Source organism: Stigmatopora argus, chromosome 3 (assembly GCF_051989625.1).
Source record: "Stigmatopora argus isolate UIUO_Sarg chromosome 3, RoL_Sarg_1.0, whole genome shotgun sequence".
NCBI classification, from domain to species: domain Eukaryota; kingdom Metazoa; phylum Chordata; class Actinopteri; order Syngnathiformes; family Syngnathidae; genus Stigmatopora; species Stigmatopora argus.
The window spans coordinates 18,080,449-18,104,719 of NC_135389.1; the positions used below are offsets into that span (position 1 = coordinate 18,080,449).

At 41.4% G+C, this 24,271-nt stretch overlaps 2 protein-coding genes across 6 annotated transcripts in view; one reads left to right on the forward strand and one right to left on the reverse strand.

Annotated features, from left to right (window-relative positions):
- The window catches only part of grm3 (glutamate receptor, metabotropic 3), a 197,798-nt gene that overhangs the window by 4,106 nt on the left and 169,421 nt on the right, over window positions 1–24,271 (forward strand). For all 5 annotated transcript variants that reach the window (XM_077595698.1, XM_077595703.1, XM_077595701.1 and 2 more), the window contains exons 3-5: window positions 4,293–4,415; window positions 4,520–4,592; window positions 21,937–22,070. The gene's annotated coding sequence lies outside the window, so the exon portion shown is untranslated. The remainder of the gene's footprint in view (window positions 1–4,292; window positions 4,416–4,519; window positions 4,593–21,936; window positions 22,071–24,271) is intronic.
- On the reverse strand, window positions 1,452–23,334 carry sema3e (sema domain, immunoglobulin domain (Ig), short basic domain, secreted, (semaphorin) 3E). The gene is made up of 17 exons (XM_077595712.1): window positions 22,657–23,334; window positions 10,986–11,146; window positions 10,264–10,323; window positions 9,933–10,052; window positions 7,876–7,969; window positions 7,645–7,761; window positions 7,340–7,482; window positions 7,113–7,227; window positions 6,827–6,896; window positions 6,611–6,755; window positions 5,712–5,937; window positions 5,530–5,621; window positions 5,355–5,396; window positions 4,983–5,149; window positions 4,507–4,574; window positions 4,266–4,399; window positions 1,452–3,769 (listed from the first exon to the last, which is right to left on the reverse strand). The coding sequence occupies exons 1-17, from the start codon at window positions 22,775–22,777 to the stop codon at window positions 3,290–3,292; spliced, it is 2,355 nt and encodes a 784-aa protein (XP_077451838.1). The 5' UTR covers window positions 22,778–23,334; the 3' UTR covers window positions 1,452–3,289.

Sequence of the window (24,271 nt, forward strand, 5' to 3'; positions counted from 1 at the left end):
TTAAATACGCCCTACATTCTTTTTCATTCTCATCTTTAACACTAGGTGGGGTTACTTAAGCAGTGACTCTCTATGATAGTAATTCCTGATCATTTTTTGGATCTATTAATGCGGATTTACCACATCACGACTTGGATCTAGTAGAGGCCAGTTTTTACTTTGGGAAGTTAAATAACAGCACAGAAGGTTTTAAAGTTACAAATAATGGGCACCATAAAATCCCTGTACTGACATCGTGGTTATTCACTTCTTGGGGAAGGTCTTGGAACCCAATAACCGCGATAAACGAGGTATTACTGCATTTACAACCATCGTATGAAACTAGAATTTCAGTATTTTCCTTTATGCATTCCTTCATCTTCCCACTTGAGATTTTATTTTCAAGAAATAAAAGTAGAAGGATTTCAAGTTGGCTCTGGCATCCTATTGATTTTTCTGTACGCGGCTCTACGGAAAAAAAGAAGTTTGGAGATCCCCTCCCTAATGGGATAAACGATAATGGCCTCCTATCCCCCCACTTTCCTTTTAAGCTTTTGAAGCACACTCATTTTGCTTCTTAACAAAAGCAAAAGACAAACAAAACTACGGACCTACTTCTCGTTTCTAAGAGACTCTTTTAAATTGGGGCATGGATTGGACATCTATCAGAGTCAATGGTGGCCAGTGAGTCAAAGTATGAGTGAGACCACTTTGGAAGAGGAGCCTGAGGTGAGCTCAGCCCTGTTGCACGTGACAGCGGGAGGGAAAAAAAAACGCTTTGATGAGGCAACGTGTTGAGCTGCTCCGGAGCTTGTTGCTATGGCAGCCATATGGAATCCATCAGAATCATGAATTCTGTCTTCAGATGCCTTCAGCACCCGGCTCAGGTGGACCACGGTGGAATTTGAATGAGTGTGAAAATTCCCCATGTGTGTGTGTGAACGATATGATTTCACCCTTGTCATTCCACGGCTCAAAATGGACTATTAAACTAGAAAAAATATCTCAAGTCTGATGACTACATTGACCTGAAAGTCATTTGAAATCGGTATGTGCAGTTTGGGCTCAGTATTAGGTCCCAAAAATGATGCCATTATTTATTCAAAGCATTCGATTTGAATTGTTCACATACAAAGAAAAAAAAGTGGCCAAGATTTTGAGATTATAGGCAGAATTGTAACTTCATCTCATCAAGAAGTCAAAATCTTAATCTTTAATCCTGATCCCTATTTTAGTGATTTTTTTTTCTCAAATGTTTTTTGTGTGTTACTTCTAAACAATAATGTCAACAAGCCTTGAATACATTTTTTCTACAAAGTCCTTACTTTTGCTGATGTCATGGTTTCAACTATGCAGAGGCAAACCGTTACATAAACTTTTTTAAAAATCATTATTATATGCCTGCGTTGGAATGTAAAGTAATTTGGAACCCCAAATAAATTTAATAATACAGCAATAAACATTTCTTTCACTTTTACAAGTGCTTAAACTGTTTTTTATTTTCATTCATGTTGACAATACAAAAAAAAGTTTCCGGTATTGATCCTAGTGGTTTTGTGTCATTTTGGCTGTACATTATCATGAAAACTGTAATACCACAAACACAAATAACAACAGCATTACATTTTATTCCAGTTTATGTACGTCTAAAAACTACATAAGCCAGAAACAAGAGAATAAGTTATTATCGTACATCAGCATAATAATATTAATAATAAAATAATAACGATAGAGGGCCTATACTTATAACACATGTACAGCTCTGGAAAAAAAAAAAAACTAAGAAAAAAAACCACAAATTTGACAGTTTGTCTAATTAGCTATTTACAGGTACAGTAAATATAATTTCTACACACTTTTTTTTCAAATACCAGATTTTATGATGTTAAACTTGTTGGCTGATTTTGGGAGTGCTAGACGTCCAATCCACATTGACTTGGAGGGATGGCAGCAATCATTTGCTGCCATTACATTACAGTCAAAATGGATTGGACATCCATTGGCAACGATGAGCATTTCTAACCAATTATTTCAGTTTGAATGAATTGGACGTCTTCGTTGTAAATGGCAAGCAATGAATTAAATACTATGGAATAATAATAATTGATGGCCAAAACGAGACTGTATTTGTTTTTTTTTTCATTTTAATATTAGGAAAATTGTTTACATTTAAAGTTTTAATCATGAAAGTATCTAAAAAATAATATTGAGCAAAACAATCATGTTCAAAAACCTAAAATAATAGTATAATTATTGTTACCACATATTTTTTGCTACACTTTTGTACTAAATTTGAATACTGTACTTGAGCTTACATTACCAACTGGCATTTGAACAGTAGTATGTAGACTTGATATATTCATTGAAGTGGATATTTAGTTTCATGCCATGACCTACCAACACTGGAACTCCAATTATTGTCAATTTGAAGTGTTTATGATTTATTGTGGGCCCCGAATCTTTTCCAGAGACATTTTCTTTTTCTGTCATGACAGATACAGTGAGATACACATGCAGTGCGTTCAACAGCACTAGTACAGTTGCAAAGAGACCATTGAGTGCATTGCGATTGATGGGTTCGGATCACGCTAGCTCGTATTTACACTGTGTCTTGTCCCCACCAATCAATGTCCTTGCCACCTAAATGCCGTTTGCCCCCTAGCCCCCAAGCCTCCACGATGGGAGGCCCCGGTTTTTCGCACCACTGACCGACAGCCCGTCGTTGACAGATCATCACTTGACAGCACACCAATGGCAAGCGCTGCATATCTTTTCAAAGTCAGTCTAAAAACTGCATCATCGAACAAAATGCCAATATGTAACGGCGACCGCTGGAATTTAGTAGGAAGAGTACAAAAAGTGCAACGCTGGAACTATCTTGTCACAACCATATTCTTTTTTTGCCATTAAATTGCTCAAGCTGTCTATAATCGGAAGCATTGCGGAACAACCATCAACTCAATACGATGAAGCACAATAGAATATTAATGGTTGACTTACACTAAGGTATATTGAGCTACGGCCATGCTAATTTAGCCAAGTGCTAAACGTGTCTGTGGTAAGATTCATTCGAGATGAAAGTCTTGGAAGTATCTTGGCTTGGTCTCCAAGTACATTGCCTTATCAATTTTGAAAATCATGCATGTTTGGTTCACTGACGATCCTAGATTGTCCAGTTATGAGTGGGAATCTTTCCTGTGATGTAGAATGTAATGTCTTCATTTGTTTTTGTACAAAATCCTACTAAATCCACGAAGGAAGCGATGTGAGTGTGTGATGTGTTGGTGTAAGTGCGAGTGTGTGTCTGCTCTCAGGTGTCCAAAGTGTGTCTGGGAGCTCGTTGGCTACCTTCCGTCAGCCTGATTTTAGCTTTCTTCTCACCTCTCGAGGAGACAAATCTCTTTTTGCTCTTTTTGCGTTTCTTATCGGGGCACCACACCCTCTCGCAGTACTCGTCCACTCTTTGGGCGTCCCTGTAGTCGACCAGCTGGAGGAACTCCTTGTACCATTGCCTGGAATGGGGGCCCGGCAGAGCGGCCCTGGGGCTGAAACGGGTTGGGGGTTTGACTTGGGACTGGCATGGGGCTCCGGTTTTGTCGGCAGGCCCGTGGTTAGGCCTGATGGCATGGTCTAAAGCCTCCCCACTGACCACGTTTAGGGTGACGCGCAACAGGGTGTGCACGTAGCCATGTTCCACCGTCTGGCAAACGTAAACACCGGCGTCAGAGCCGCGGACGCTAAGGAAAAGAAGCCCGTGAGGGCTCCAGATCACATGCTCGTCCTCGTGAACCTGCGCAGAGGGAATGAAAACGAGTTTAAATGGAGAGTTTGACAAATTATGAAATACTATTCCACACTGCACAGTTCATTTGCCCTGCAGTGCTGACAAGAATACTAAGGGGGCGCTTGGGAGTGTGTTATGACAAGATTTTTACAGAAAATTTTAGAGGGAAATGTTAGGTGTCCATCATAAACGTCCAACATCCGGTTTGTGACCAAACCCAATATTGTCCGATACTCAAAAAATGGCTGCATCGGGACATCCCGAGTTAACTGTGCCAGAATTACCATCATATGTATTTTTTAACTCCGCATACTTGTCAAAATGTAAATCACAGCCAACATTTCATGTCATTTGTAAGTAATTCTCCTCAATGTGCATTTCAAATGGCAATACTGTATGAGTGGTGTCTCACACCTGCCAATCGGCATTTGATCGTGCTGAAATACACGCATTTTTTCCAATACAGCAGCATTTTTAGAGCAAGTTAGCGCATGGCACTCACCTCTAGTTTGTCTTCTCCCTTTTGTAGGAACCAGAGCACCTTGGCGTGAAGTGATCGAGGGACACAGTTAAGCAAAGTGCTATTGCCTTCCACACCATACACGGTCTTCTCCTCAGATTTGTGCCATTGTTCATCTGGATTAACAAACAGGTTTGTGGACCATCTACTAGCACTGCCGTTTCTATTCTTATATCATCTCTTTGACGTGCAGCGCAGTTATAGCCTTTTCTTTTCCACTCACCATCAATTTGCAGGCCATTGCACAGCTGGACGGCGTTGCCATGACGAATATCCTGTCGCCTGAATCGTCTGTTGAGAAAAACGGAGGTAGGCAGATTTTGAGTTGGTAACAAAAGCAGTGCTGGAAAATCCCCCTTCAAAAAAAACCCATGGGTTTGTCGTATGAAGTATCGTATTTTTTGGACTATAATTTGCACCTAAGTATAAGCCGCAACAGGCAAAGTTGCGATTTAGGGATGGTCTTTTTTTCATTTGAACAGAAACCAAGAACAAAACTATGTTAAATTAACATTAATAAAATGGAGAACAACTGGCTAAATAGGCATCTGTTAACATAAGTTTTCCAGATAACTAAAACCCCTTCTCCCCCCCCCCCTAAATTAAGATATCAGGCTGTTGGTGGTCATAGAAAGAAAAACTTGAGTATTAGTCGCAGAACAAGCCAAACCATGAAAAAATATAACCACTTGGGCTTACCTTTTGGTGTAGACTCCAGCTGGGTAGTAGCTAGAGCATGTGAAACCGTCCCAAGCGCAGTAAGGGTCTCGAGCCAGGCAGCAATCAGCGCATTCCGAGCCGTAGAGGGCGCACTGGTGCAATTTGACCTGAGCAATGCCCGCGTCCGAGCCCACGTACAACTGTTGCTGGAGATGCCCCAAAAACACGGAGAGTAGGGTCAATATGCTTAAAAGTCGAAGCAATAATGGATGAACGCAGACGAGCAGAGTGACACAATGTTATCATCTTGTGTTTAAAAAGCAGCATTGCAACAACGATTTGTTTTAATGTGGCCAATGTGACAGATGTGATTTGACGGGGCAGAATATGCACATAGATGTTCAGTCTTACCCTTTTAGGTGATATAATCATCTCTTTTATTGGTGTTGGAAACTAGAGGGGGTGGAAAAAGGTTTGTGTCAACATTGGTAGTCAAGGTGACAGGAATAATATGTGAGAACATACATTTTAAGTTTTTGTTCATTTTGGTCATGGACTAAATATGGAATCATTGTTATATTCATACCTCAAACACTTGAAGTTCCTCCAGCAGCACTTCTTCTATTGTGTCAGCGTCTTTGTTGTAAATTGTGATAACTTTCAGAACCAGTGAGTCATCTGACGGGAATGAGCAACAAACGTCAGATTGTTTTAATTAGCGTCTTGAATAGCCTCAATGTGGGGGGGTGGTCGGAAAACGGCCATTACCTGTCCCGATGTAAAGGACGTGATAAGGTCCGTCTTGGGCTTGGACCATGTCCACCGCGATCTGGGTCAACTTTCTCCTGCTCGGCTCAGTCTGCAGGAAGACTGGCCTTTGGCGTTGCGGTAGAACCGGGCGGTACATCACAGGGTGGGAGCGCACAAAGCGGAGGACCTCATCGGGAAACTCCTTAGAGCTGGAGAAGCCACCGCCGTTGACCTTGCTGGCGCACTGTCGATCACATGACAGGTTGGCCACGTTGGTAAAAGAAATTCTAATTAATTGCATTGGCAAGGTTTTGCACCCGAGATAACAGAAAAGACGGCGCGCAGCGGTCTGACCAGCGGGAAGCGACGTATAACAATGCGAACATCCAGCACGGTGTTTGACACGCTCACAGTGGCAATTCACCCGAAAGATGTCAGTCAAAGACCAGCGCATAGTGGTGTGAAAGCTTCATGGTGGAGCTTTTGGAAACAATTCAATAGGCCTAGGAAACATCATGCATTTTTCCCATGATTTAAAGCAGTTATTTGACGCGTTGATTAGTTGTCCCAATCACATTTTTTTGTAATGGAGTTCAAGTACGTCTTATTTTGTTGATTTGTAGTCCTTTTTCCACCGCATTCCAATGTTCTGGGATTGGAACCTATCTTCATTCGCCCTCTCCCACTCAAAATGGATAGGACGTCTAGTGCCGTCAATGACAGCCAGTGAGTTAACTTATTTGACCAAAAATAAACGTATCTGGCCCATATCAGCTTTAATTGCAATGAATGTGGCTCCTGAACCAACTTGAGGTTGACATCCCTGCTCTATAGAATACGCCATCCCTTTGGATTTTAGGGTAAATATCAACACAACTTGTTTTTTTTCTCCCAAAAATGACAAAAGAGTTAATTACAGAACCAGGTCGTGGGTACGGGACTCTGTCCTCCGAAGGAGTCCAGTGATGCTCAGGTCTTTCCCGGAACGCAAACGGACCATTAAACGCTGCTCTGATGTCGTCCATGTGGTAGACGCAAACTGCGTAGCCTTTAAACACGGCACTGCAAAAGGACACTTTGATTAGAGATTGCTTCGCTTTCACGCAATGAAATACAAGTCTTGCCTTCTATACCTTGTTGTGCTAAAAAGACCAAAGATTTCTGGGTTTTTCCCATCCTTGTTGTTGAGCACATAGACATCCTCTGAAAAACAAAATGTAGATTTCATTTTGGAACCTCCACAAAATCTTATTCCCTTTCTCATGATCTGCCTTTGTAAAAAAAAAATCGCTATTTCTAACTGTGGAAGGCAAGTCAAAAGTTGAATCTGCATAAGATCCAAATTAGGTATTAAAATGTAAAAATAAACGGACTATTTTAGGTTCGCCATCCACTACGGTATGTGAAACACGTGCTCACCAAGTAAATCAAAATGAGTATCAATGCCATCGGGTCCAGCCACTGAGCAAATAAGTCGAGTTTTTAGAAAGGAGCTCCATCTATTGACCAGCATCCTCTGCCCTCCTTGATCATTCTGTGGGGTGAGAGGACACAAAGTGACGGATGACTGCAATCTCAGCACTTTAGGGCTCAAGATGAATTTGGTCCCGAAAGAAGACCGCAATAACAATATATCACATTCTTACCGCACAGACACGTCCGATGCGGGTGTAGACAGCCTTGTTGACGCCCTCTGCATCCACCTCACGTTCGGTGAAGAAAAAGTAAACTTTGTCATCGTCTTTGTCGTCGTTGTCAGGGATAACCGCTGAACCGACAAATCTCGGCTCTGTCGACCGAGAAATTTGAAATCAGTGGTGATGTGTTCCATATTTGACAGACTGGCAGTTAGTCCCAAGTACAGTTCAACTTTGGTTGGAGGTGGCTCCAGCACCCTGCACCCAGAACAAGATGAGCAGCATAGAAAATGAATGGTCCTATTTCAACTCACCGTTGAGCTGTTGTCTGTCGTCCCTCTCAGTGCGCGTGTAGGTGCGGTTATTCAGTCGACACAAGGCGGCATCGTTCTCCCAGTAGTCAGTGTAGAGGCCCACGTACAACTCCCCACCTTAGATAAACAAACATAATTACAAAAAAATAACACGACACCAAGATGGCAGCATAGCAGGGTTTAGAAACAAACAACAGTACTCTTTCTTGCCATTTTTGTTTTTTTGGCTACCTGAGAGTGTGGAGGTGCATGGACTGTTAGAGTTGAAGGGACACCGGCCTTTCCCGCTGGAAATGCTCTCCTCTTGCAGAGTGAACTGGTTGTCCTGCCAGCGCAACAGATAATCTGCTTCAATATCAGAGTGGTTTACTCCATTACATTTATGTGGCTATATTTTCCATCATCGCTTATCCTCACAATGCTTGTGGGGGTGATGGAGCCTATCGTAGCCAACTATGGGCAGTTGGCCTGGGGCACACCCTGAATGGGTTTCCAGCCAATCGCAGGGCACACTAAGGCAAACGAACATTCACACATAAATAGGAAAAAAATTGCGTACAATTAGCCTGGCATCCATGTTTTTGGGAAAGAGTGGACCCAGAGAACACCCAAGCAAGGCAAGAGAACATGCAAACTCCACGCAGGGAGGTCGGAACCCACCGCAGATTGAAGCCTTTATTTAGAATTATGAAAGCAGACGTGATAAGCACTCGTAATTTTCTTCAATAATTTTTTTTAGAAAAAAATGGAGGATTAGAAGTACATAGTGATGTCTCAATTAAATATTTGAGTTAATATTACTTGAAAGAATGAATTTCAACTTCTTTCCCATTATTTGATACGCTGTTAATGCCCGGTAAATTCATGTTTGGAAATATTTTTTTCTCCACTAGAGAGCACTCATGGTCTTTGGATGGGGATATTTCATTCCTTTACTTTCTAGTTGGATTTCAATGGATTTTGTGTATTTTTGGGCATAATATAGCCCTGTAATATATTATAGTACAATATAATAATTACAACATGGAATCCATTACTCGAGTATTCTTTTCACCAAATATTTTTTTTACATCTACTTATGTCATTTTTTGCATGACTACTTGAGAAATAATATTTTCAAGAATCTAATCTTACACGAGTAACATTTTTGGCTACTTTACCCGCCCCTGGTTAATAAACATCGAATTGGCAAGCATTCAAACAGAAACAAGCTGTCGCATCTGAACATAGGACGGATCGTGATATATGGGGTGTGATGGAAGCCTGTTTTTAATATACTAGTTACTGTATACGAATCATGCGGAACTTGCTGAGGACTCTCTGATGTCCAGGTGGCACACCCACCCACCCACACACACAGGGGCTGTGTCTTTGCAATCATCACTGGTGGTTTCGAACTGTCAGTGATTTATGGAAGGTTCTCAAAACCCACTGCGCTGTGAATACGGCTCCCCAGATGACTAAGGCTAGCTCTAGGTCACCAAACTCTAGATTAAAAAAAATGCACTCTTTTACTTTAGGACAGGGTTGCCCAAACTGAGGCCTACGGGCCACTGGCGGCACGCTTCCCGGTTTTTATTGGCCCGCAACAAAAGATAGGAATATCATAGCGGTAGCACCTCTTCATTTCCATAGAATATAGGAAACTGGAGGATTTCAGGATTTTGTTTTACATAAATAAATTTATATTTATAAAAAAAATCCAATCTGATAAAAAGCTTTCATAACTGTGACTGGCCATTTTCTGTGTTCTAGAAATGTAGTTTCAGTAGTGCAAACAAAAAGCGGTCAAGCCGGTTTGAAAACCTGTGGCAGGGGTCCGCAAAGTATTCCACAAAGCTGCAGCGGTTGCAGGATTTCATTACAAACAAACAAGACGGCATAGTGTAATGAGTTGATAGCTGTCAAGTGGTGCTTGTTTTAGAATAAACCCCATTGGCTAAAGTGTTTGGGCTAGATTGGTGAAACCAAAACCTTAGGTTGGGTGAGAGGACAGTATGAAACAAATGTAAGATGAATAATTTTGTCTTTTAGTGTTAAAATATCTCTTCCAGCAACCCCCACAAGGTTTGGCTGTCTGTCTGTAGGGGCCTGATCCATTCAAGGGGCCCGTTGACACTCATTGCACCCGGCCCCTGTTCACATTTGTTCCGCTACCGATACTGTATCAAATGTGAAATGCAGCCAAACGCTGAAATCTAAGTAGTCCGCAACAGTTGATCGACATTTTGAGGCAATAAATCGTTCCAAGAAAAACGACTGTTAACTCGACGTAGTGTCATACCCACCCTTCCTCTGTGTCCCACGTGTACAAGGGCGCAGATGGGGTTAAAAGATGCGGTCCCACAGACCAAAAGATGTGTCTGGTTGTACTGCTGCAAAACCTTGATGTAATTTGCGCACTCCATCTGTTGGACAAATTAGCAGAAATATATCACCGAGGTGATGACATTGCATGGGAGTAGTGCGGGATCAAGAAAAGTGTCGTGGAAAAATGCCAGATGTCTGTTGCATTATCAATAATGTCAATAGGTTAGGAATTCTAGATGAGGGCTGGAATTGGTTGAAACAGCATGAACTGGTCAATGCCTGTTGTCTGGTACGCAATGATTGACATACCTTTTCCCGTCCCTTCATCAAGCATTCTTCTATTTGCGTTTCAGTGCTGGCCCACTGGATCTGGGAATGAGTGAAGGGAATGATTAAAGGTACGCCGTTGTTGACGTTGCTCAAAATAGGACTGGAGTTGCGTCTACACTTGGAGTTGAAATATAGTTCCTTACACAGTGGTAACTCTACAAATGAATTGAATTCATTCTAGGACCTGGTTTGTATGTCCTGATGGATTTTTCTATAAGAATTCATTAGTATTTGATTCATTCGTTCCACGGCCCCAAAGCCGATGGAAAAATCCTTAAAAAACACTGCAGGTATTTCCAAAAAGCATTTACACATTGTAAATAGGGAATAAAAAAGCTATTAAATTGTCAGCTTAACTTAGAGAGTGACCGATTGAGCTTCAGAAGAAATGTAGGAAGTAGAGGAACGTTAAACTTTCGAGATGAAGAATTTTAAACTAACTTAACCACGGTATTTCCCAGATTTTAAGTTGCACTTTTTTTCACAGCTTGGCTGGGCCTGCAACCTCTAATCAAGGTCTTTTTATTTAGTTTTTCCACTTCGACCGCTTGTTACTATGTTGTGTTTTTGAGGCTATGGTTATCCACAAAGCTATTCATATGTTGCAATACCAGGGTCAAATTTTAGGTTCTGCGTCGAAGCATTCGTATGTAGAGGTACCATGTCAAAACCTGCACACCAAGTCAGATGATCGGCTTTACCTCGCTGTGGTGTGTGTCGACCTGGTCCAGGCTGAGCGAGAACAGGCTATTCTTGGCCCCGACGTAAAGTCTCTCATGGCTTTCGTCCAGCAACATGGTCTGGGGCTGAAGAGGGACTCCATTTCCTTGGAAAACCCAGGTCCTGTTTAATTGCCAGAGTTCTGTCAGGATAATATCAACACAAGAGAGTGAGGATTAAGCAAAATGATGATGACAACGCCACGAGCTGGGTTGCGGTGTCATTAATCTATACATTTTCTGTACCGCTTAACCTCAGAAGGTTTCACGGGGTGCTGGAGCTCCGCCCTAGCCACCAATGGGCCGGTACCAGAGGACAGTATACAAATACAAACAAATAGAGGTAAAAGTACAGGCTGTATTTAAGATTCTCGTATGAGTTATTTCCAATGATATTTTCATTATTTGCTGGGGGCCAATCAAAACAGGGCAGTGATTTGCAGGTGGCCCGCGGGCCGTAGTTTGGACACACCTGTACTAGTTGTCTATTGCTTTAAGTAGCCTAGTCATTGCAGCCGACTTTATGTGTAATCAAAATTTAGGTCAATTTGAATTGATTCAGTAAACCAAACAAAAACAAATTGTATATTTAGTTTGAACCGGGCTAGCTTGTTGACTTGACCACCAAATCCATCTCATGTTTAGATGATGCAGTCATTTTCACAATATTCCTTTCCAAATCATGACTAATGGATATTACCTGTTGTTGTCGTCTTCCTGAAATTGGTCTGAAATTGACTTTGCGTTTGATATTAGATATTTATAACTGCTATCAAGTGGCTTGGACATGTTCTGCCCCGAAAAAGACATGAGGTCGAATTACATCCTGAAGGCTGGAATGGAAGTCTCAATGCCCGTCTAATGACTGGACGGTGTACTCAAAGGAAATAAAGGGGGATGAATTGCCATTTTTTATTATGGCCATTTGACAGTTTCATAGCGTTAAGGCTGCACTCTAACATTTAATATTGTTGCTTCTGCTGCAAAGTGCTCTATAAACAAAGCTGAGTTGGGTTTATTGTGGCTATATACAATATCAGTCCGGACTGGTGAATTCCTGCAGATAGAGCTTTTGCTTTCAAAGGAGTTCAGACGTTACGTTGACATAACTTAAATTGTCGTTGACGGCGATAGACCAAACAATGGCTGCTGGATTGGACGTCTACCACTGATGGAATGTCCATAGTTTGCTTTCTTTGGTCAAAATACATTTGGTCTGGACTTTTTTGGTGCTGTTCCTTTTAATGTTGCAATTTTTGTACGTGACCCAGTATTGCAGGGGTGTCAGACTGGGTTGGTTCGCGGGCCGCGTTAACGTCAACTCGATTTCATGTGGGCTAGACCATTTTAGATATAGTATTTAGATTTTTTTTGTATAAATGGAATAAAAGAACCGGATTAATAGCCCTAAATATTCAGTTTTTTATAGATCTAAAACGATGTTTATTTTAGCTTTTTTAATATATTTTTAGATTTTACAAAATGATTTTTGACCTAAAAACACAGAAAAACTTGATTAAAACATTACAATTATTGATTTAAAAGGGGGAAAATCAGGAAATTTAATATACATCTATACACTTCATTTTAATTTGATCCTAAAACAGAAAGTCGGCACTCATGATTTACTTTCCCGAGCCACACAAAATGATGCAGCGGGCCAGATTTGGCCCCCGGGCTGCCACTTGCAGTATTGTATGGTACAGCAGTTGTGTGTAGCCAACTAGTGGACGGGAGTAGAAATGCTGCCACCTATTGTTTATTTCCACCCAAAACACTCATGTCAAAATCGACTCTTTGCAAACACTTTTGTTTTGGCTTTTTTTTTGACTCTCCTGTGAAATCTAATGTTTAACCGTCAGGGTTTTCCCCCCCATCTGCTCCAGGTAAACCCCAGTGTGCAACCTATGACACTAGTGGGGTAATTTATTATCCACCAGCGTGTGAATGTTCCCAATCATATGTAAGAGAAAGAATGGTTTGACTCATTTCTGCGCATGTGTTTCACATTCAAAATCATCTCAAAGAATGGACGACAGTGGAACCCGTGGCCTATCTTTGAATCTCCTCACTTCATCCCATGTGGCAACCCATCCTTCTCCTTCTCTCCCTTATGTGTGTCACATCATACATCAATCTGCCTGACATTCGGCAATAATAGAAAAAACGACTGAGACGCTTTATTAATGTGTTATTAAGCAGTAAGAGGAAAAAAAACTGTATTTGCCACGTCCTTGGGAAAAGAAAATCCACGCGGTTGACAATCCTTCCAGCCGAGCTTAAATTCCGTAGAGATCTGCTCATGTGTTCAATATGCAGAAAGTGGATGCACGCAAACGTGCGTCGGACGACCTGATTGAGACTGACAGGCCGTTGCGCTAAACCTGCTCTCCATGTGCTGCACGCGCTGGGTGCAAATCAGCAGAAACACTCTCCCAGCCTTCGGGGGTGAATAATGAAAAGGGGTGATGCTGAATCCTACGTGCTTCCTGTAGGTCTTAAGAGCCCTGGGTTGGAGGGAGAAAAAAAGCTTTCATTGTTCCCAAAATGCCTGAACCAGGTGTCCTTGTGAATGGAGAATGGGTGACCTGGTGAGTGTTAAATTTTGAAAGGTTTACATGGGGAACCAGGGGGTTTGATTTAGGAAATGATCGTACTCGATCTTTACACCAGACCTCAATAAATGGCTTTTAATTACTTCCGGTGTGGTGCGAGCGCATGTTTTGCTGGGTGGTACAAAAGCAAGCTCATTTGCTGGCCTTGATGACAATAGACGTCCAATCCAGTTTGGACTTTTGGGGGGGGGGAGCAATTAAAGGATTCCTTGCGTTTTTGGAGTAAAGTTTAGTGTTGGATTTTTATATGAAATCATCCAAAGTTTTGAAAATAATAATAATCGGATAATAATAATCGGACATAGGCCCTGTTGTCATCATCAACAACAAAAAGCCTAATTGTCATCCCACCCAGAGACTGCCTATGATGAAATTGGTAAAAAAAGTCTTAGCTTAGCAGCAAGGCCCGCCCGGCATCCGCGCTTTTGCTTCCTCTCTCTTCGCCGCCTTTGACGTACTCTGAGTGGGCTGACTATCCACGGAGATCCCGGAGGTCTCGAGATGTCCTCGGGGATATCGTAGGTCCGTTGGTAGTCTGTTGTGAAATCGGGTATATCGCATTTCCTTCCGATAGTAATTAAATCCTGACGACTGTAGAATAACGAACGACACCAAACTGGAGAGCATAGAGCCGCTGCGTCAGTGCGCACCGCCATCTTGATTCAAAACTCTAATCTAAAATAAATAAAAAATCTAATCTAAAATAGATGTGTTGCTCATGTTAAAACAGCAATACATGATAACATTGCTAACATGCTGCCAGAATCATTTTGGATCAGCTGTTGAATCTAAAAAATCCGCGGGTAATGGAAGGGTACACTGCGAAACCTAATAGGTGTGAAAGCCCTCTGACATTATGAACATCAACTGTAGCTGCTCCACTCCTATGCCGGATGCGATAGAAGACAGTTAAATTCCTCTGCTAAGAACAATAATTCCTGTGAATTGGTGTAAAATCCCTTTGCAAGGGTGTGAGTTACCAGCAAAAAACAAATCTCTGTTTAAGGTGCTGTACTTGGATTAAATACCTCACCTAATGCCCCCCACAACAATGGAGAACGTTGTTCTAAGGTCTGTCTACTTGCTGAAGTTGCAGAGGCTAATTGCTGGATTGGCTTTCCCATCGTCTGTATATTTTAGTGAAACCCGACCATCGACATAGATACAGGGAACGTTTATCCCGTTTTCGGGTTTCAACTATAGCCAAAGCCCACACCGTTTGTTTAAAAGATTAGGTATCCTCATGGAGCCAGTGAGTGCAAGTGCGGTAGTACTTTGTTTTCGATTGCGCTACACATATGGGAAAACAAGGACTATTTGTTTGAATAGCGTTGCGTGTGGAATTGCTAGGTGCTAGTGAGTGATGTACCGTGGGCAAATATGCATTCGCGCTCCCTGTAATTATCTAATCGGCACACGTGCATCTCTCCGCGGTGGCTTCCCAGTTTGACGGACTTTGGCTGGAAGACGGCATTCCATTCTGACGCTTGAGCGTCAGCCTGGCTCAGGAAACAAGGAACTCCTTCATTTCGGTGCGCCATCAAAAGCTGCTAGTGGTTATTTAGATGACAGACGTCGACGGCTATTTAAAGTGATGCCTTAAATGGCGCGCACGCCAAAAGCCTTTCCTCGTTCACTTCCCACTTGTCTTGTTCGATGATGGCGGGAGGTGATTGCGGTTGACGTATGCGTACCGTGCAAGGAGGTAAATAAGGAAACGGGGAAGGTGGGAAAGAAGCAAAGCAGGAAATTTGACAGATGTCCAAAGTGCCCAAACCAGGAAAACAAGTCATGTTCTCGTACCATTAATGGCGATAGACATCCGATCGAGCCAAACTGGTTTGGACATCTATCGCCAGCTATACTGGGGGTTGTTTTTTCCTTTAAATAAAGGACAAGCACGAGACCGAGAAAAACCTAAGGCCGCCTTTGCCATTAAAAAAAATGCTCAAGAGGTTTTTTTTATGGGTGGTTGAAGTCATTACTATGATTAACATGACTGCACTCATACTATAAAACCCAACAGGTGTGAGCTGCAATCGCCCCACTCTGGATGTCCCCTGTTATTATGTGCAGCTGCAGTACTGATAAAAAGGCAACGAAGGGGAATTTTGCAACTGATTTTTCTGATCTTCCTCCTCAAACTTTGCTTCCTGTCATCCAAATCTATTCAGAACTGTCTTTGCTAGCTAGAGATGTGGGGAGAGATGTTTGAGGGTGTTCCTCCTTTGGCCGAGATCCCACATCAAATACAAAAAAGAAAAAGTCCCCCCCACGGGCACGTACTTTCATCTGATACACGGTGAAAGAAGATGCAGACGTTTTAGAGCGCTGCAATCCAAATAAACATTTGCATTCGTCTGGAGTGTGCACGGAAACACAGAGACGACAATGTTTGCCAGTGAGCAACCTACTTTTGCTTTGCGCGTCTCTAAGCAGCCGACTGGTGTGGAGGGATTTTAGTCGCACAAAGCAGATCATAAAAAACTCATCATTCACTTTACTTGGAAGCTCGCCTTTAATGCTAGAACTTGGAGTTGGCGCATTGACTGAACAAGGGAAAAAGTACTTTAACCCGTTTGGGGATAGTCGGCACTCCTTCACTGTTGTGGCAGTTGGTAAAAGAGGGGAATTGATATTGAAAGAAACTATAGACGTCCAATCTAGTTCAACTGGGAGTCCCTGGAAGCCATCGTTCGATCGCAGTTGAAATGGATTGCATGTCTATTGCTGTCAATGGGAGTGAGAGTTCACCTATGTGAGGTCCCAATTGATTTAAAAAGCAAAATGAATAAAATTCAAAGAGCAAATTTCACATGGCCACACTTATTTGAATTTAAGTCTTATTATTTATATGTTTTTCTTATTACTCATTGCTTTTGTAATTATTTTTTTTATTTTTAAATGTCCATCCTATATACGTATGGGCAATACTAATGCTACAAAAGGATTTGAAATAGTGGCTGCAAAATTGCCCCGGGGGCCATAATTGGTTACTGGGTGTCATTTTTGAGACCACAAGCTCATACCAATATAACCTCATCTCATTTTCTGAACCGCTTTATCCTCATTAGGGTTGCGGGGGATGCTGGAGCCTATCCATGCACACTCACACCCATACCTAGAAGCAATTAAGAGTGTCCAATCAGCCTACCATGCATGTTTTTCGAATGTGGGAGGAAATTGGAGGCCTGGGAGAACATGCAAACTCCACACAGGTGGACCGACCTGGATTTGAACCCAGGACCCCAGAGCTGTGAGGCCGACGTGCTAACCACTCGCTTCACCGGGCCGCCCAATCAATATAATCACAACATTTAAGAAACAGAGAAAAAAAATGTAATGCATGCCTAAAAGTAACCTTTTCTTACTATTGCTAACTGTACGAAAGGGGTGGGAAAAGACTGAAGGAAAGAGTGTGATGTCCTTCAGCTTTGTGTATTACTGTGGTGTCCCAGGGGGGTCGTGGGGGTTCACGAGTCTGCAGTGTGGCTGTGTTGCTATTATCGAAAAACAACCTTATGTTCAGGAACCCCACCTCCCTGCTCTCGTGTTTGGACGTGGGCCGGGTTTGTGGTGCTTATTCTAAGATGGATCCCACACAGAGAGTGAGGAATTGTGATTCTTACATTGTGTCGCACTTTTTTTAGTCAGTAAATCGCGCGACTCAAGTCGTTTGACTTGTGAGTAGTTAGCAAAGTGTGAAGTGTTTTCTAAAAAGGAGTACCTATTATGTAAAATGTTTGTGAAGTCTCAAATTGTTATGTAAGTGACACTACAGACTTGTTTCAACTCGTTCTTTATCCGATCAGATTTTATTTTAAACATTTTTTAGTTAGGATTCATGCTAATTTTTCTTTAAAAATAATTTTATATTCTAATGTTTTTACTTTAACTATGTATGTATATGCAAATATAATTATTACTATACTCAAAAAGGGGGTAAATAATAAATATATTTTTTCTTTTATCTCCTATTTCTCTAATATTACCAAAATAAGGAAAAATGCAAACACAATATCTTAATTTTCTTATATATTTCAAAAAAATTTTTTTTTAGTTCGTCTAGGAGAAAAACGATAACATTTTACATTTGCGGGCCATGTGAAACAGCGCAGCATGCCTTATATGGCCCCAAGCCACGAGTTTGAGTCCCTCGATCCTTTTCGTTTTCCCTAGTGAATAGTTTCTCTGTGAAAAGAAGGCTCGAGTTATCGGCGCCTTGTGACACGCCAGAGTCCTCTCCGTGTTTTTTTCACGGAGAAAAGGTCAGACATAACACTGGAGCTTCACCAGCTGCCTTCCCCCCTTTGACACCTGATTAATGAACACACATACACTGTGGGAGGGCAACTGTCCACAGATATACACAGACAAAATGAGGACAAGAGGTGAAAACTGACAAGAATTTTCTTTCCTCTGTCAACGTGCCGCTCACCTATCAAGGTCCAAAAACCGCCACAGGAGAAATTATCATTCCGGCATTCCCCGCCTCGGAGCAAAGTGAAAGCCCCGCCATATAGGAAACTGCCAAATATTTTAAGTGACACTTTGTCCCTAGTCTGAAATTACAGCAGAAGCCGCCAAGGTCTTCATTACACTGTAATTGCTGCCTGCCTAATCACTAATCTCAGCCTATTTTCACCAAGTATAGTTTACTCTCCCTAATGACATGGCACGCAGTGTTTAACTTGGTCTACAAGAAAAATGCTTCCTGGATAAATGTAGCTAGACTCGACTGTGGCTCACTAAAAAAGGGAAAATGAGGTCCAAGGTGTCGATTGGCTGTACTTTTCAAGATACAGTATCTGGCCTAAATGTTAAAGCAACGTTGAGGAACTTTTGGTTTCCTGTGATTTTGGCGATGCCAGTGGACAAAAGCGGTAGTGTTTTGTTTTATGAAAGACCGCATTTCCCATGAGGACGTATGCAGTTGTCGTAAAATCATGAAATCCCGGTCCAACTAGTTTTCGGTGACTGCGTGAGAATGACTAGCGATGGGGTCATGAATCTGATTGTGGCTAAACAATATCATAAAAGATGGAATTTTATATAATATACATCCAATCCATGTCATCACAGTTAGTACGATTTCATGACATTAGTTTCATGCCACAATGTTCGAGAATAGTGGCAGACAAGTAACATACGTTAGTGTTTATCACAAACGTACCTTTCGAAGTATTTTCATATTCCGGTTGTGGAATTGTGGCCTGAATCAGTGTGGCTATACAATTGAGTCATTTTTATGTCTGCAGTGGATATTTTCCCAAATTTTGTTAAACATAGTTAACAACGTTCGGGTTATACACCCTTGTCCAAACAATTTGTAATGAGCCGGCTCATGTTTAAACGCTAGCCATCAAATACGCATTGTCGAGTCACATTTTGGTCTATACAGTATGAGGTTAATATTGCAGCAGGACGTTGTGAGTTTCTGTTGCCATGGTAGTACAGGCACCCGTTGGTTTTGCGGTTCTTTGTAATGTAGGGCGTTTTTTTAATGCTCTTCCAGCTGGCCACCTCTGCTTTACAGTATCCAAAGGCACTGCTGGATAGGAATACAATTCCTGCTTCTTTAATGGTATTTCTAATTAGGTCATTGGCAGTGTGTAAATTACATTGACCGCTTCTCAAGCCTGACCATCTAACTCGCCTGACATGCTCCCACTGTGAAACGTTTCATTAGCATCACAATTTATGATTAAAAAAAGCAGAGCTGCTGCCTGGAATATTAGCAAATTTTGTATCCGAGTTCAAAACATGATCTAGTTTTTCTTCCAATAGGGAATTCATCTCTGCAAAACTGCAGTGAAGGAAGATAATAAAGTGATCGTGCAACATTAGGGTCACTTTGTGCTCTAAATACAGCTTGGAAATTTGGATCGTTACTCAATGAAATGTACGATTGAAGTACAAACTTGGAATGTGGACAGTTTTGCGGTTATCTCGTATACATTCGTATCAAACACATTTTGAAAGAAAAGGTAGCGATAACTGTGAATCCCAACATCAAGGCATGCAAATATTTTTTTTCGTGCGAGGTCATCCAAGACAGATACGCAGATCTGCCCTAAGGAATTTATGTTCAAAAGCAAGGAGAAAGTGGATGTGAGTCTCATTGATTTAAGAAGGTTATGCATATAAGGATTCAGTGCCTAACCCATTTTATTATGAGGGTATTCAAAAAATTACATGGGCACTTGTCTTAGTATCCCAGCCCTTAATAGGGCCTCGTATAATAGGCTGCCAATGATGGCGCCACCCATATTGTCAGACCCTCCCAGTCAAAAGGGACGAGCCATCTAGTACGATCAAAGGCAGGTAATGAGCTAATATAATAACTATTAATAATAAATTGTAGGATTTTACCCACATGTAATGCCCCTCCATACCATCTGGCGGCGATAGGCAGTTGCCTCTTTAAAAGAAAGTTCATCTGGGGATCCGATATTAAAACCGTAAACAAAGTAGATCTTACTTTGCACTCTGACTGTGGCTTTCAGTAAATAAAATGGCAGATGCACAAGATAAGAAGACTTAATTTTTACTCGTGCCTGGTGCAGTACCGTTAGAGATGAATGAAACCAAGCGGTTGAACAAAGAACGTCTTGGTCCACTTACCTAAAGGCACGACACCACCTTCCGCCTTTGTACAGTATTTCCTGGGGGAATGTCTGATGGTCATGCTGCCTGACGCCACAACCGTAAATGTTATCACTCTTTTGTGATGCAAAATGGCATCCGAGGCCTCTGTCAACTAACATCAGTCGTACGGGTGTAATCACTATTGTTAATATTCCATTCAGTTCTAACAATGGCTTGAGGCACCTGAAGGCCAAAAGGGCTGTGTTCATTCATTAACCTACATTTTTTTGAGTGTCTTTGAGGGGGGTGAACGAATGGCATTGTTACATGTAGGGGGATAGGTGGTCTTCTAACAGATATGTTTCTTTAATCGTAAGCTTGTGAATGGGCAAACTCATAAATATTTTGGAAATATACCCTTTCTATTAGTCTTGTCCATCCTTGAAGTGGATTCGGGAGTTTGAAAACTTCCAGGCTGTTATGATTGAGGTGTTATTTTTTTATGCTGAGTGAAAACATTTGTATCCAACTTGGCACACTCCAAGAACCGCATCCAAGCCAGCAGTTTGTGATTATTCAATTCATTTTAGGGAATATGTACAGTCGGCAGCCACTTGCAAACCGCAATTTTGAGCAAGGGAACAATAAAAAAACAAAAAAACAATCTCAGTCAATGACGCGGTGAAGCTCCACAGCTACTGCATTTCTGACACTATGCATTTAAAAACAGTGGTACCTCTACTTATGAATTCAATTGGTTTCGTACCTTGGATTTTTCGTAAGTAGAGTCGTTCATAAGTAGCAGTACCACTGTATTAACTCATTGGCTGCCCTCCCATAAGTAAAAGCCTAAGCAAAGCAAAAAAGTTGGTAAAGTAAATGAACCCTTTCTTGCTTCACAGATGTAACTGCTGACCCCAAAATTTTGAAAAGGTTCAACAACGGTATGTGTTCATAAGTTATTGACCGTTCAAATTCCACACCTTTACCCAACCATGACTAACAGGCTTATGTGGAATCACAACTCTGTTGCAATGGAGATCAAAGAAATGTATGAGAAAATGACAGTGTTTACTTTGTGCAGATTAAACGCCCTTATCAGCATCTTCAACAAGTGAACCAGAAATGTTGTCCTCATTCCTCCAGACTGTCCCTAAACGCGAGCATTTTGACTCCAGTTTTCATTCACTCGCGCGATATGATAAAAAAAATGTGTATTTGCTGAAGAACCTCAGTGCAGAAGAAGCTAATTCCTAGGATGAAGCAAAATTAATGTTTGAATTTGGGTTGAGTTGCTTGGAAACATCAAATCCATGTGATTTAATGTGAATATTTACTTTGCCAGTCTGTTTAGAGCTTCATTACTGTGCCAGTGGGAAATTAAAGACAGCTGCATGAGGTTCGTCAGCCATCCTATCCGATCAAAACGCATTTTGCCACGATATGCTCCGCACCTGAGTTATCGCTGACAGCCAATCAGGGCAGAGTTATTGCCAATATTGAAATTAGGCAGATGAGCGATTCAATTAAGGCGTCGCTTATTTGCATGCCGCATAATAATGAGAAATCCTTCTGACTCAACCGTCAATATCAAGTACTAATTATGACGCTTGAAAAAATTGGGGAGATTTTCCATCTGATCAGTGATTGAAATTCAGGCATTAAACATGTTATTTTCAGAGTTAAAAAGATCAGATTTTTAAAATGTTTTTTTTTTTTTTACTTTTTAGGTAACAACTCTTTACCTGCCATTGACAGCGAGAGACGTCAAATCCAATTTGACTGGGGCTGGCAACAATGGAATGATGCCAGCCAGCCAGCCCTCATGAAACATGACCACTTTCTATGGCAGTTACAAGAAATCGTAAGTATGTTTTATAATATTTCTACAATTATATTTGCACTATTGAAACAAACATGTCCAGCGACAGCAAAAAAAGTCAAGTAATCGCAACTGAAATTGTTGAATTCAACATATTGGGTGGCCAACTTTATTTGCTAAGTTTATTCATGTCAAATACAACATTTAAACAATTGATCTGATTTTGATGTGAACACCTGACTCGTAAAAAAGGCATTTGTGATTGATTTTGAAATTTTTGTTGCTTTAAGGAAATCACCTTTTTATATGATTACAATATTGCGATAGCTCTGTAAAACTAAAAGTGGAAAAAATACATTTGCATATACTATTTTTTACCCTCAATACATAACCTTGATATCGAATCGGGGTTCGGTATCGGCAGCTCCTCAAAACCAGGTGACCCGGACTTCAATTAAAAAAAACGTGATCGGGACGTCCCTAACTTCACTAAAGAACATCAAAGTTTAGCTAAATAAAACTGTACCAAATAATAAAATAGGACATTTAAACATACCGATTTCCTTCAAAAGCCAAAACAAATGCTTTCCTAATTTCTCGACACTTGACAAAACTGCCCATTTCTTACCTTTATGTGAGAGCCTGATTCTTGGATAAACACTGTTGGCCGTGCTGTCAGTATTCGGCACCAGATACAATATGAGAGCCAAAAAGCTGGTCCTGAAGCAACCTCCCATCATTACGTTCATCTACGAAGGAAGCTCGGGAGGGATGCTCTACGCGAGCAAAGGGACGCAGCGGATCTTGATTTAAAAAACAAAAACAAAAAACAAAACAACAACAAGAGAAAAAAAAACAGGAAACTACGCAAAATGAATCCCCTGGAAGGTAACAGTCCGTTCCTGGCTCATCATCGCAGCTCTCCCCACTTCCTCGCAGTCTCCCCGCTCCCTTCTAGCAGTCTGCTAGAAGCCGCATCCACCCACAAGCGAGCTGGGAGGACAGCGCCGACTATTATTCTCGTTCGCTCTCAGTAACCAGGGAGAGGTCCAGTTGCTGCCTTCACGCTGCAATGCTCGCCACTCTCCATATGTTGGTCCTTATGTTTGTTGGTGTGGATGTTGAGTCGGATGCGCTTTTAAAAGAAAACACGGAGAGAATTCCACGCAGATGATCCATCAAATCTTACTTGCTTAGTCTTTCCCAGCAGGCGGGAAGCGCCGCAATGCTTTGACTCCACTTGAGTCCTCTGGAGTCAGTCAATGTTTGGACGGGAGCCCGGCAGAAGGGCTGAGCGAGAGAGGGGAGGAGCCGGGAGCCTCACGCCTGGCGTGCGCTCGATGCGTTCAGGGCACTAGAGTGAAGCTTGTAAAGCTCTGCCCAAACAGGAAGGGAGGATCCCCAAACCTCACCTCCAATGTGAGTCAGTAAAGATGACTGCTCAAAGCACTACCGATCTGGCCGCGGGCCATTCAACGTGGTCGGAATGACCGCCCGTAAACTGAGCTGAACTTTATGAAGACGTCCTCATTAATCAGAGGGGTGACCCGTAATTAGACCCTATTTTTCAGACTATAAGGAAAGAAAAAGAAGACTCCGATTTTACATTTACATAGAGCATTTTTAAAGAATAAAGCAATTTATAGTTTGACTTTAAACGCTTATCACATCACTGTCAGAAATCATAATCATAACATGACACCTGTCATAAATAGGATTTATTGCTTATGACAGATGCCACTAAGTGTTATGTCATTTTGGATGCAAAGTTGACATTGTTTTCAATGTTTATGTATGAGGACAATTAATGGCATCTGACATGACAGGTGTCATGTCACGATAATGACCATCTTATTACAGTGTTATGACGAGCTTTTGTGAAATTGAAAGTAATTTAAAGTACTTGAGAAATAATTTAGTACAAGTCATTTCGAACAAATAATAAAACAAGATCATTTTTGTTGACCCCTTGTATAAATAAGCACAAGGAGAATGAAAAATAACTAAAAGCATAAAAACAGTAGTAAAATAGATGAGCACCCTGACAGAGAAGAGCACTGCCCAAGCAGTCAAATTCAAAGCATTGAAATATTTTTGACCTCTGAAGTGATTTCTTTTCATCATATCACTTTCCCTGCAAATTTGAGTCCAATCCATTATCAAATTATTTCAAGATTCCCGTGCCTGATTTGTACGAACTTTAACCCCTTTACCCCAAAATATAATCATCTCCTCCGTTTCAT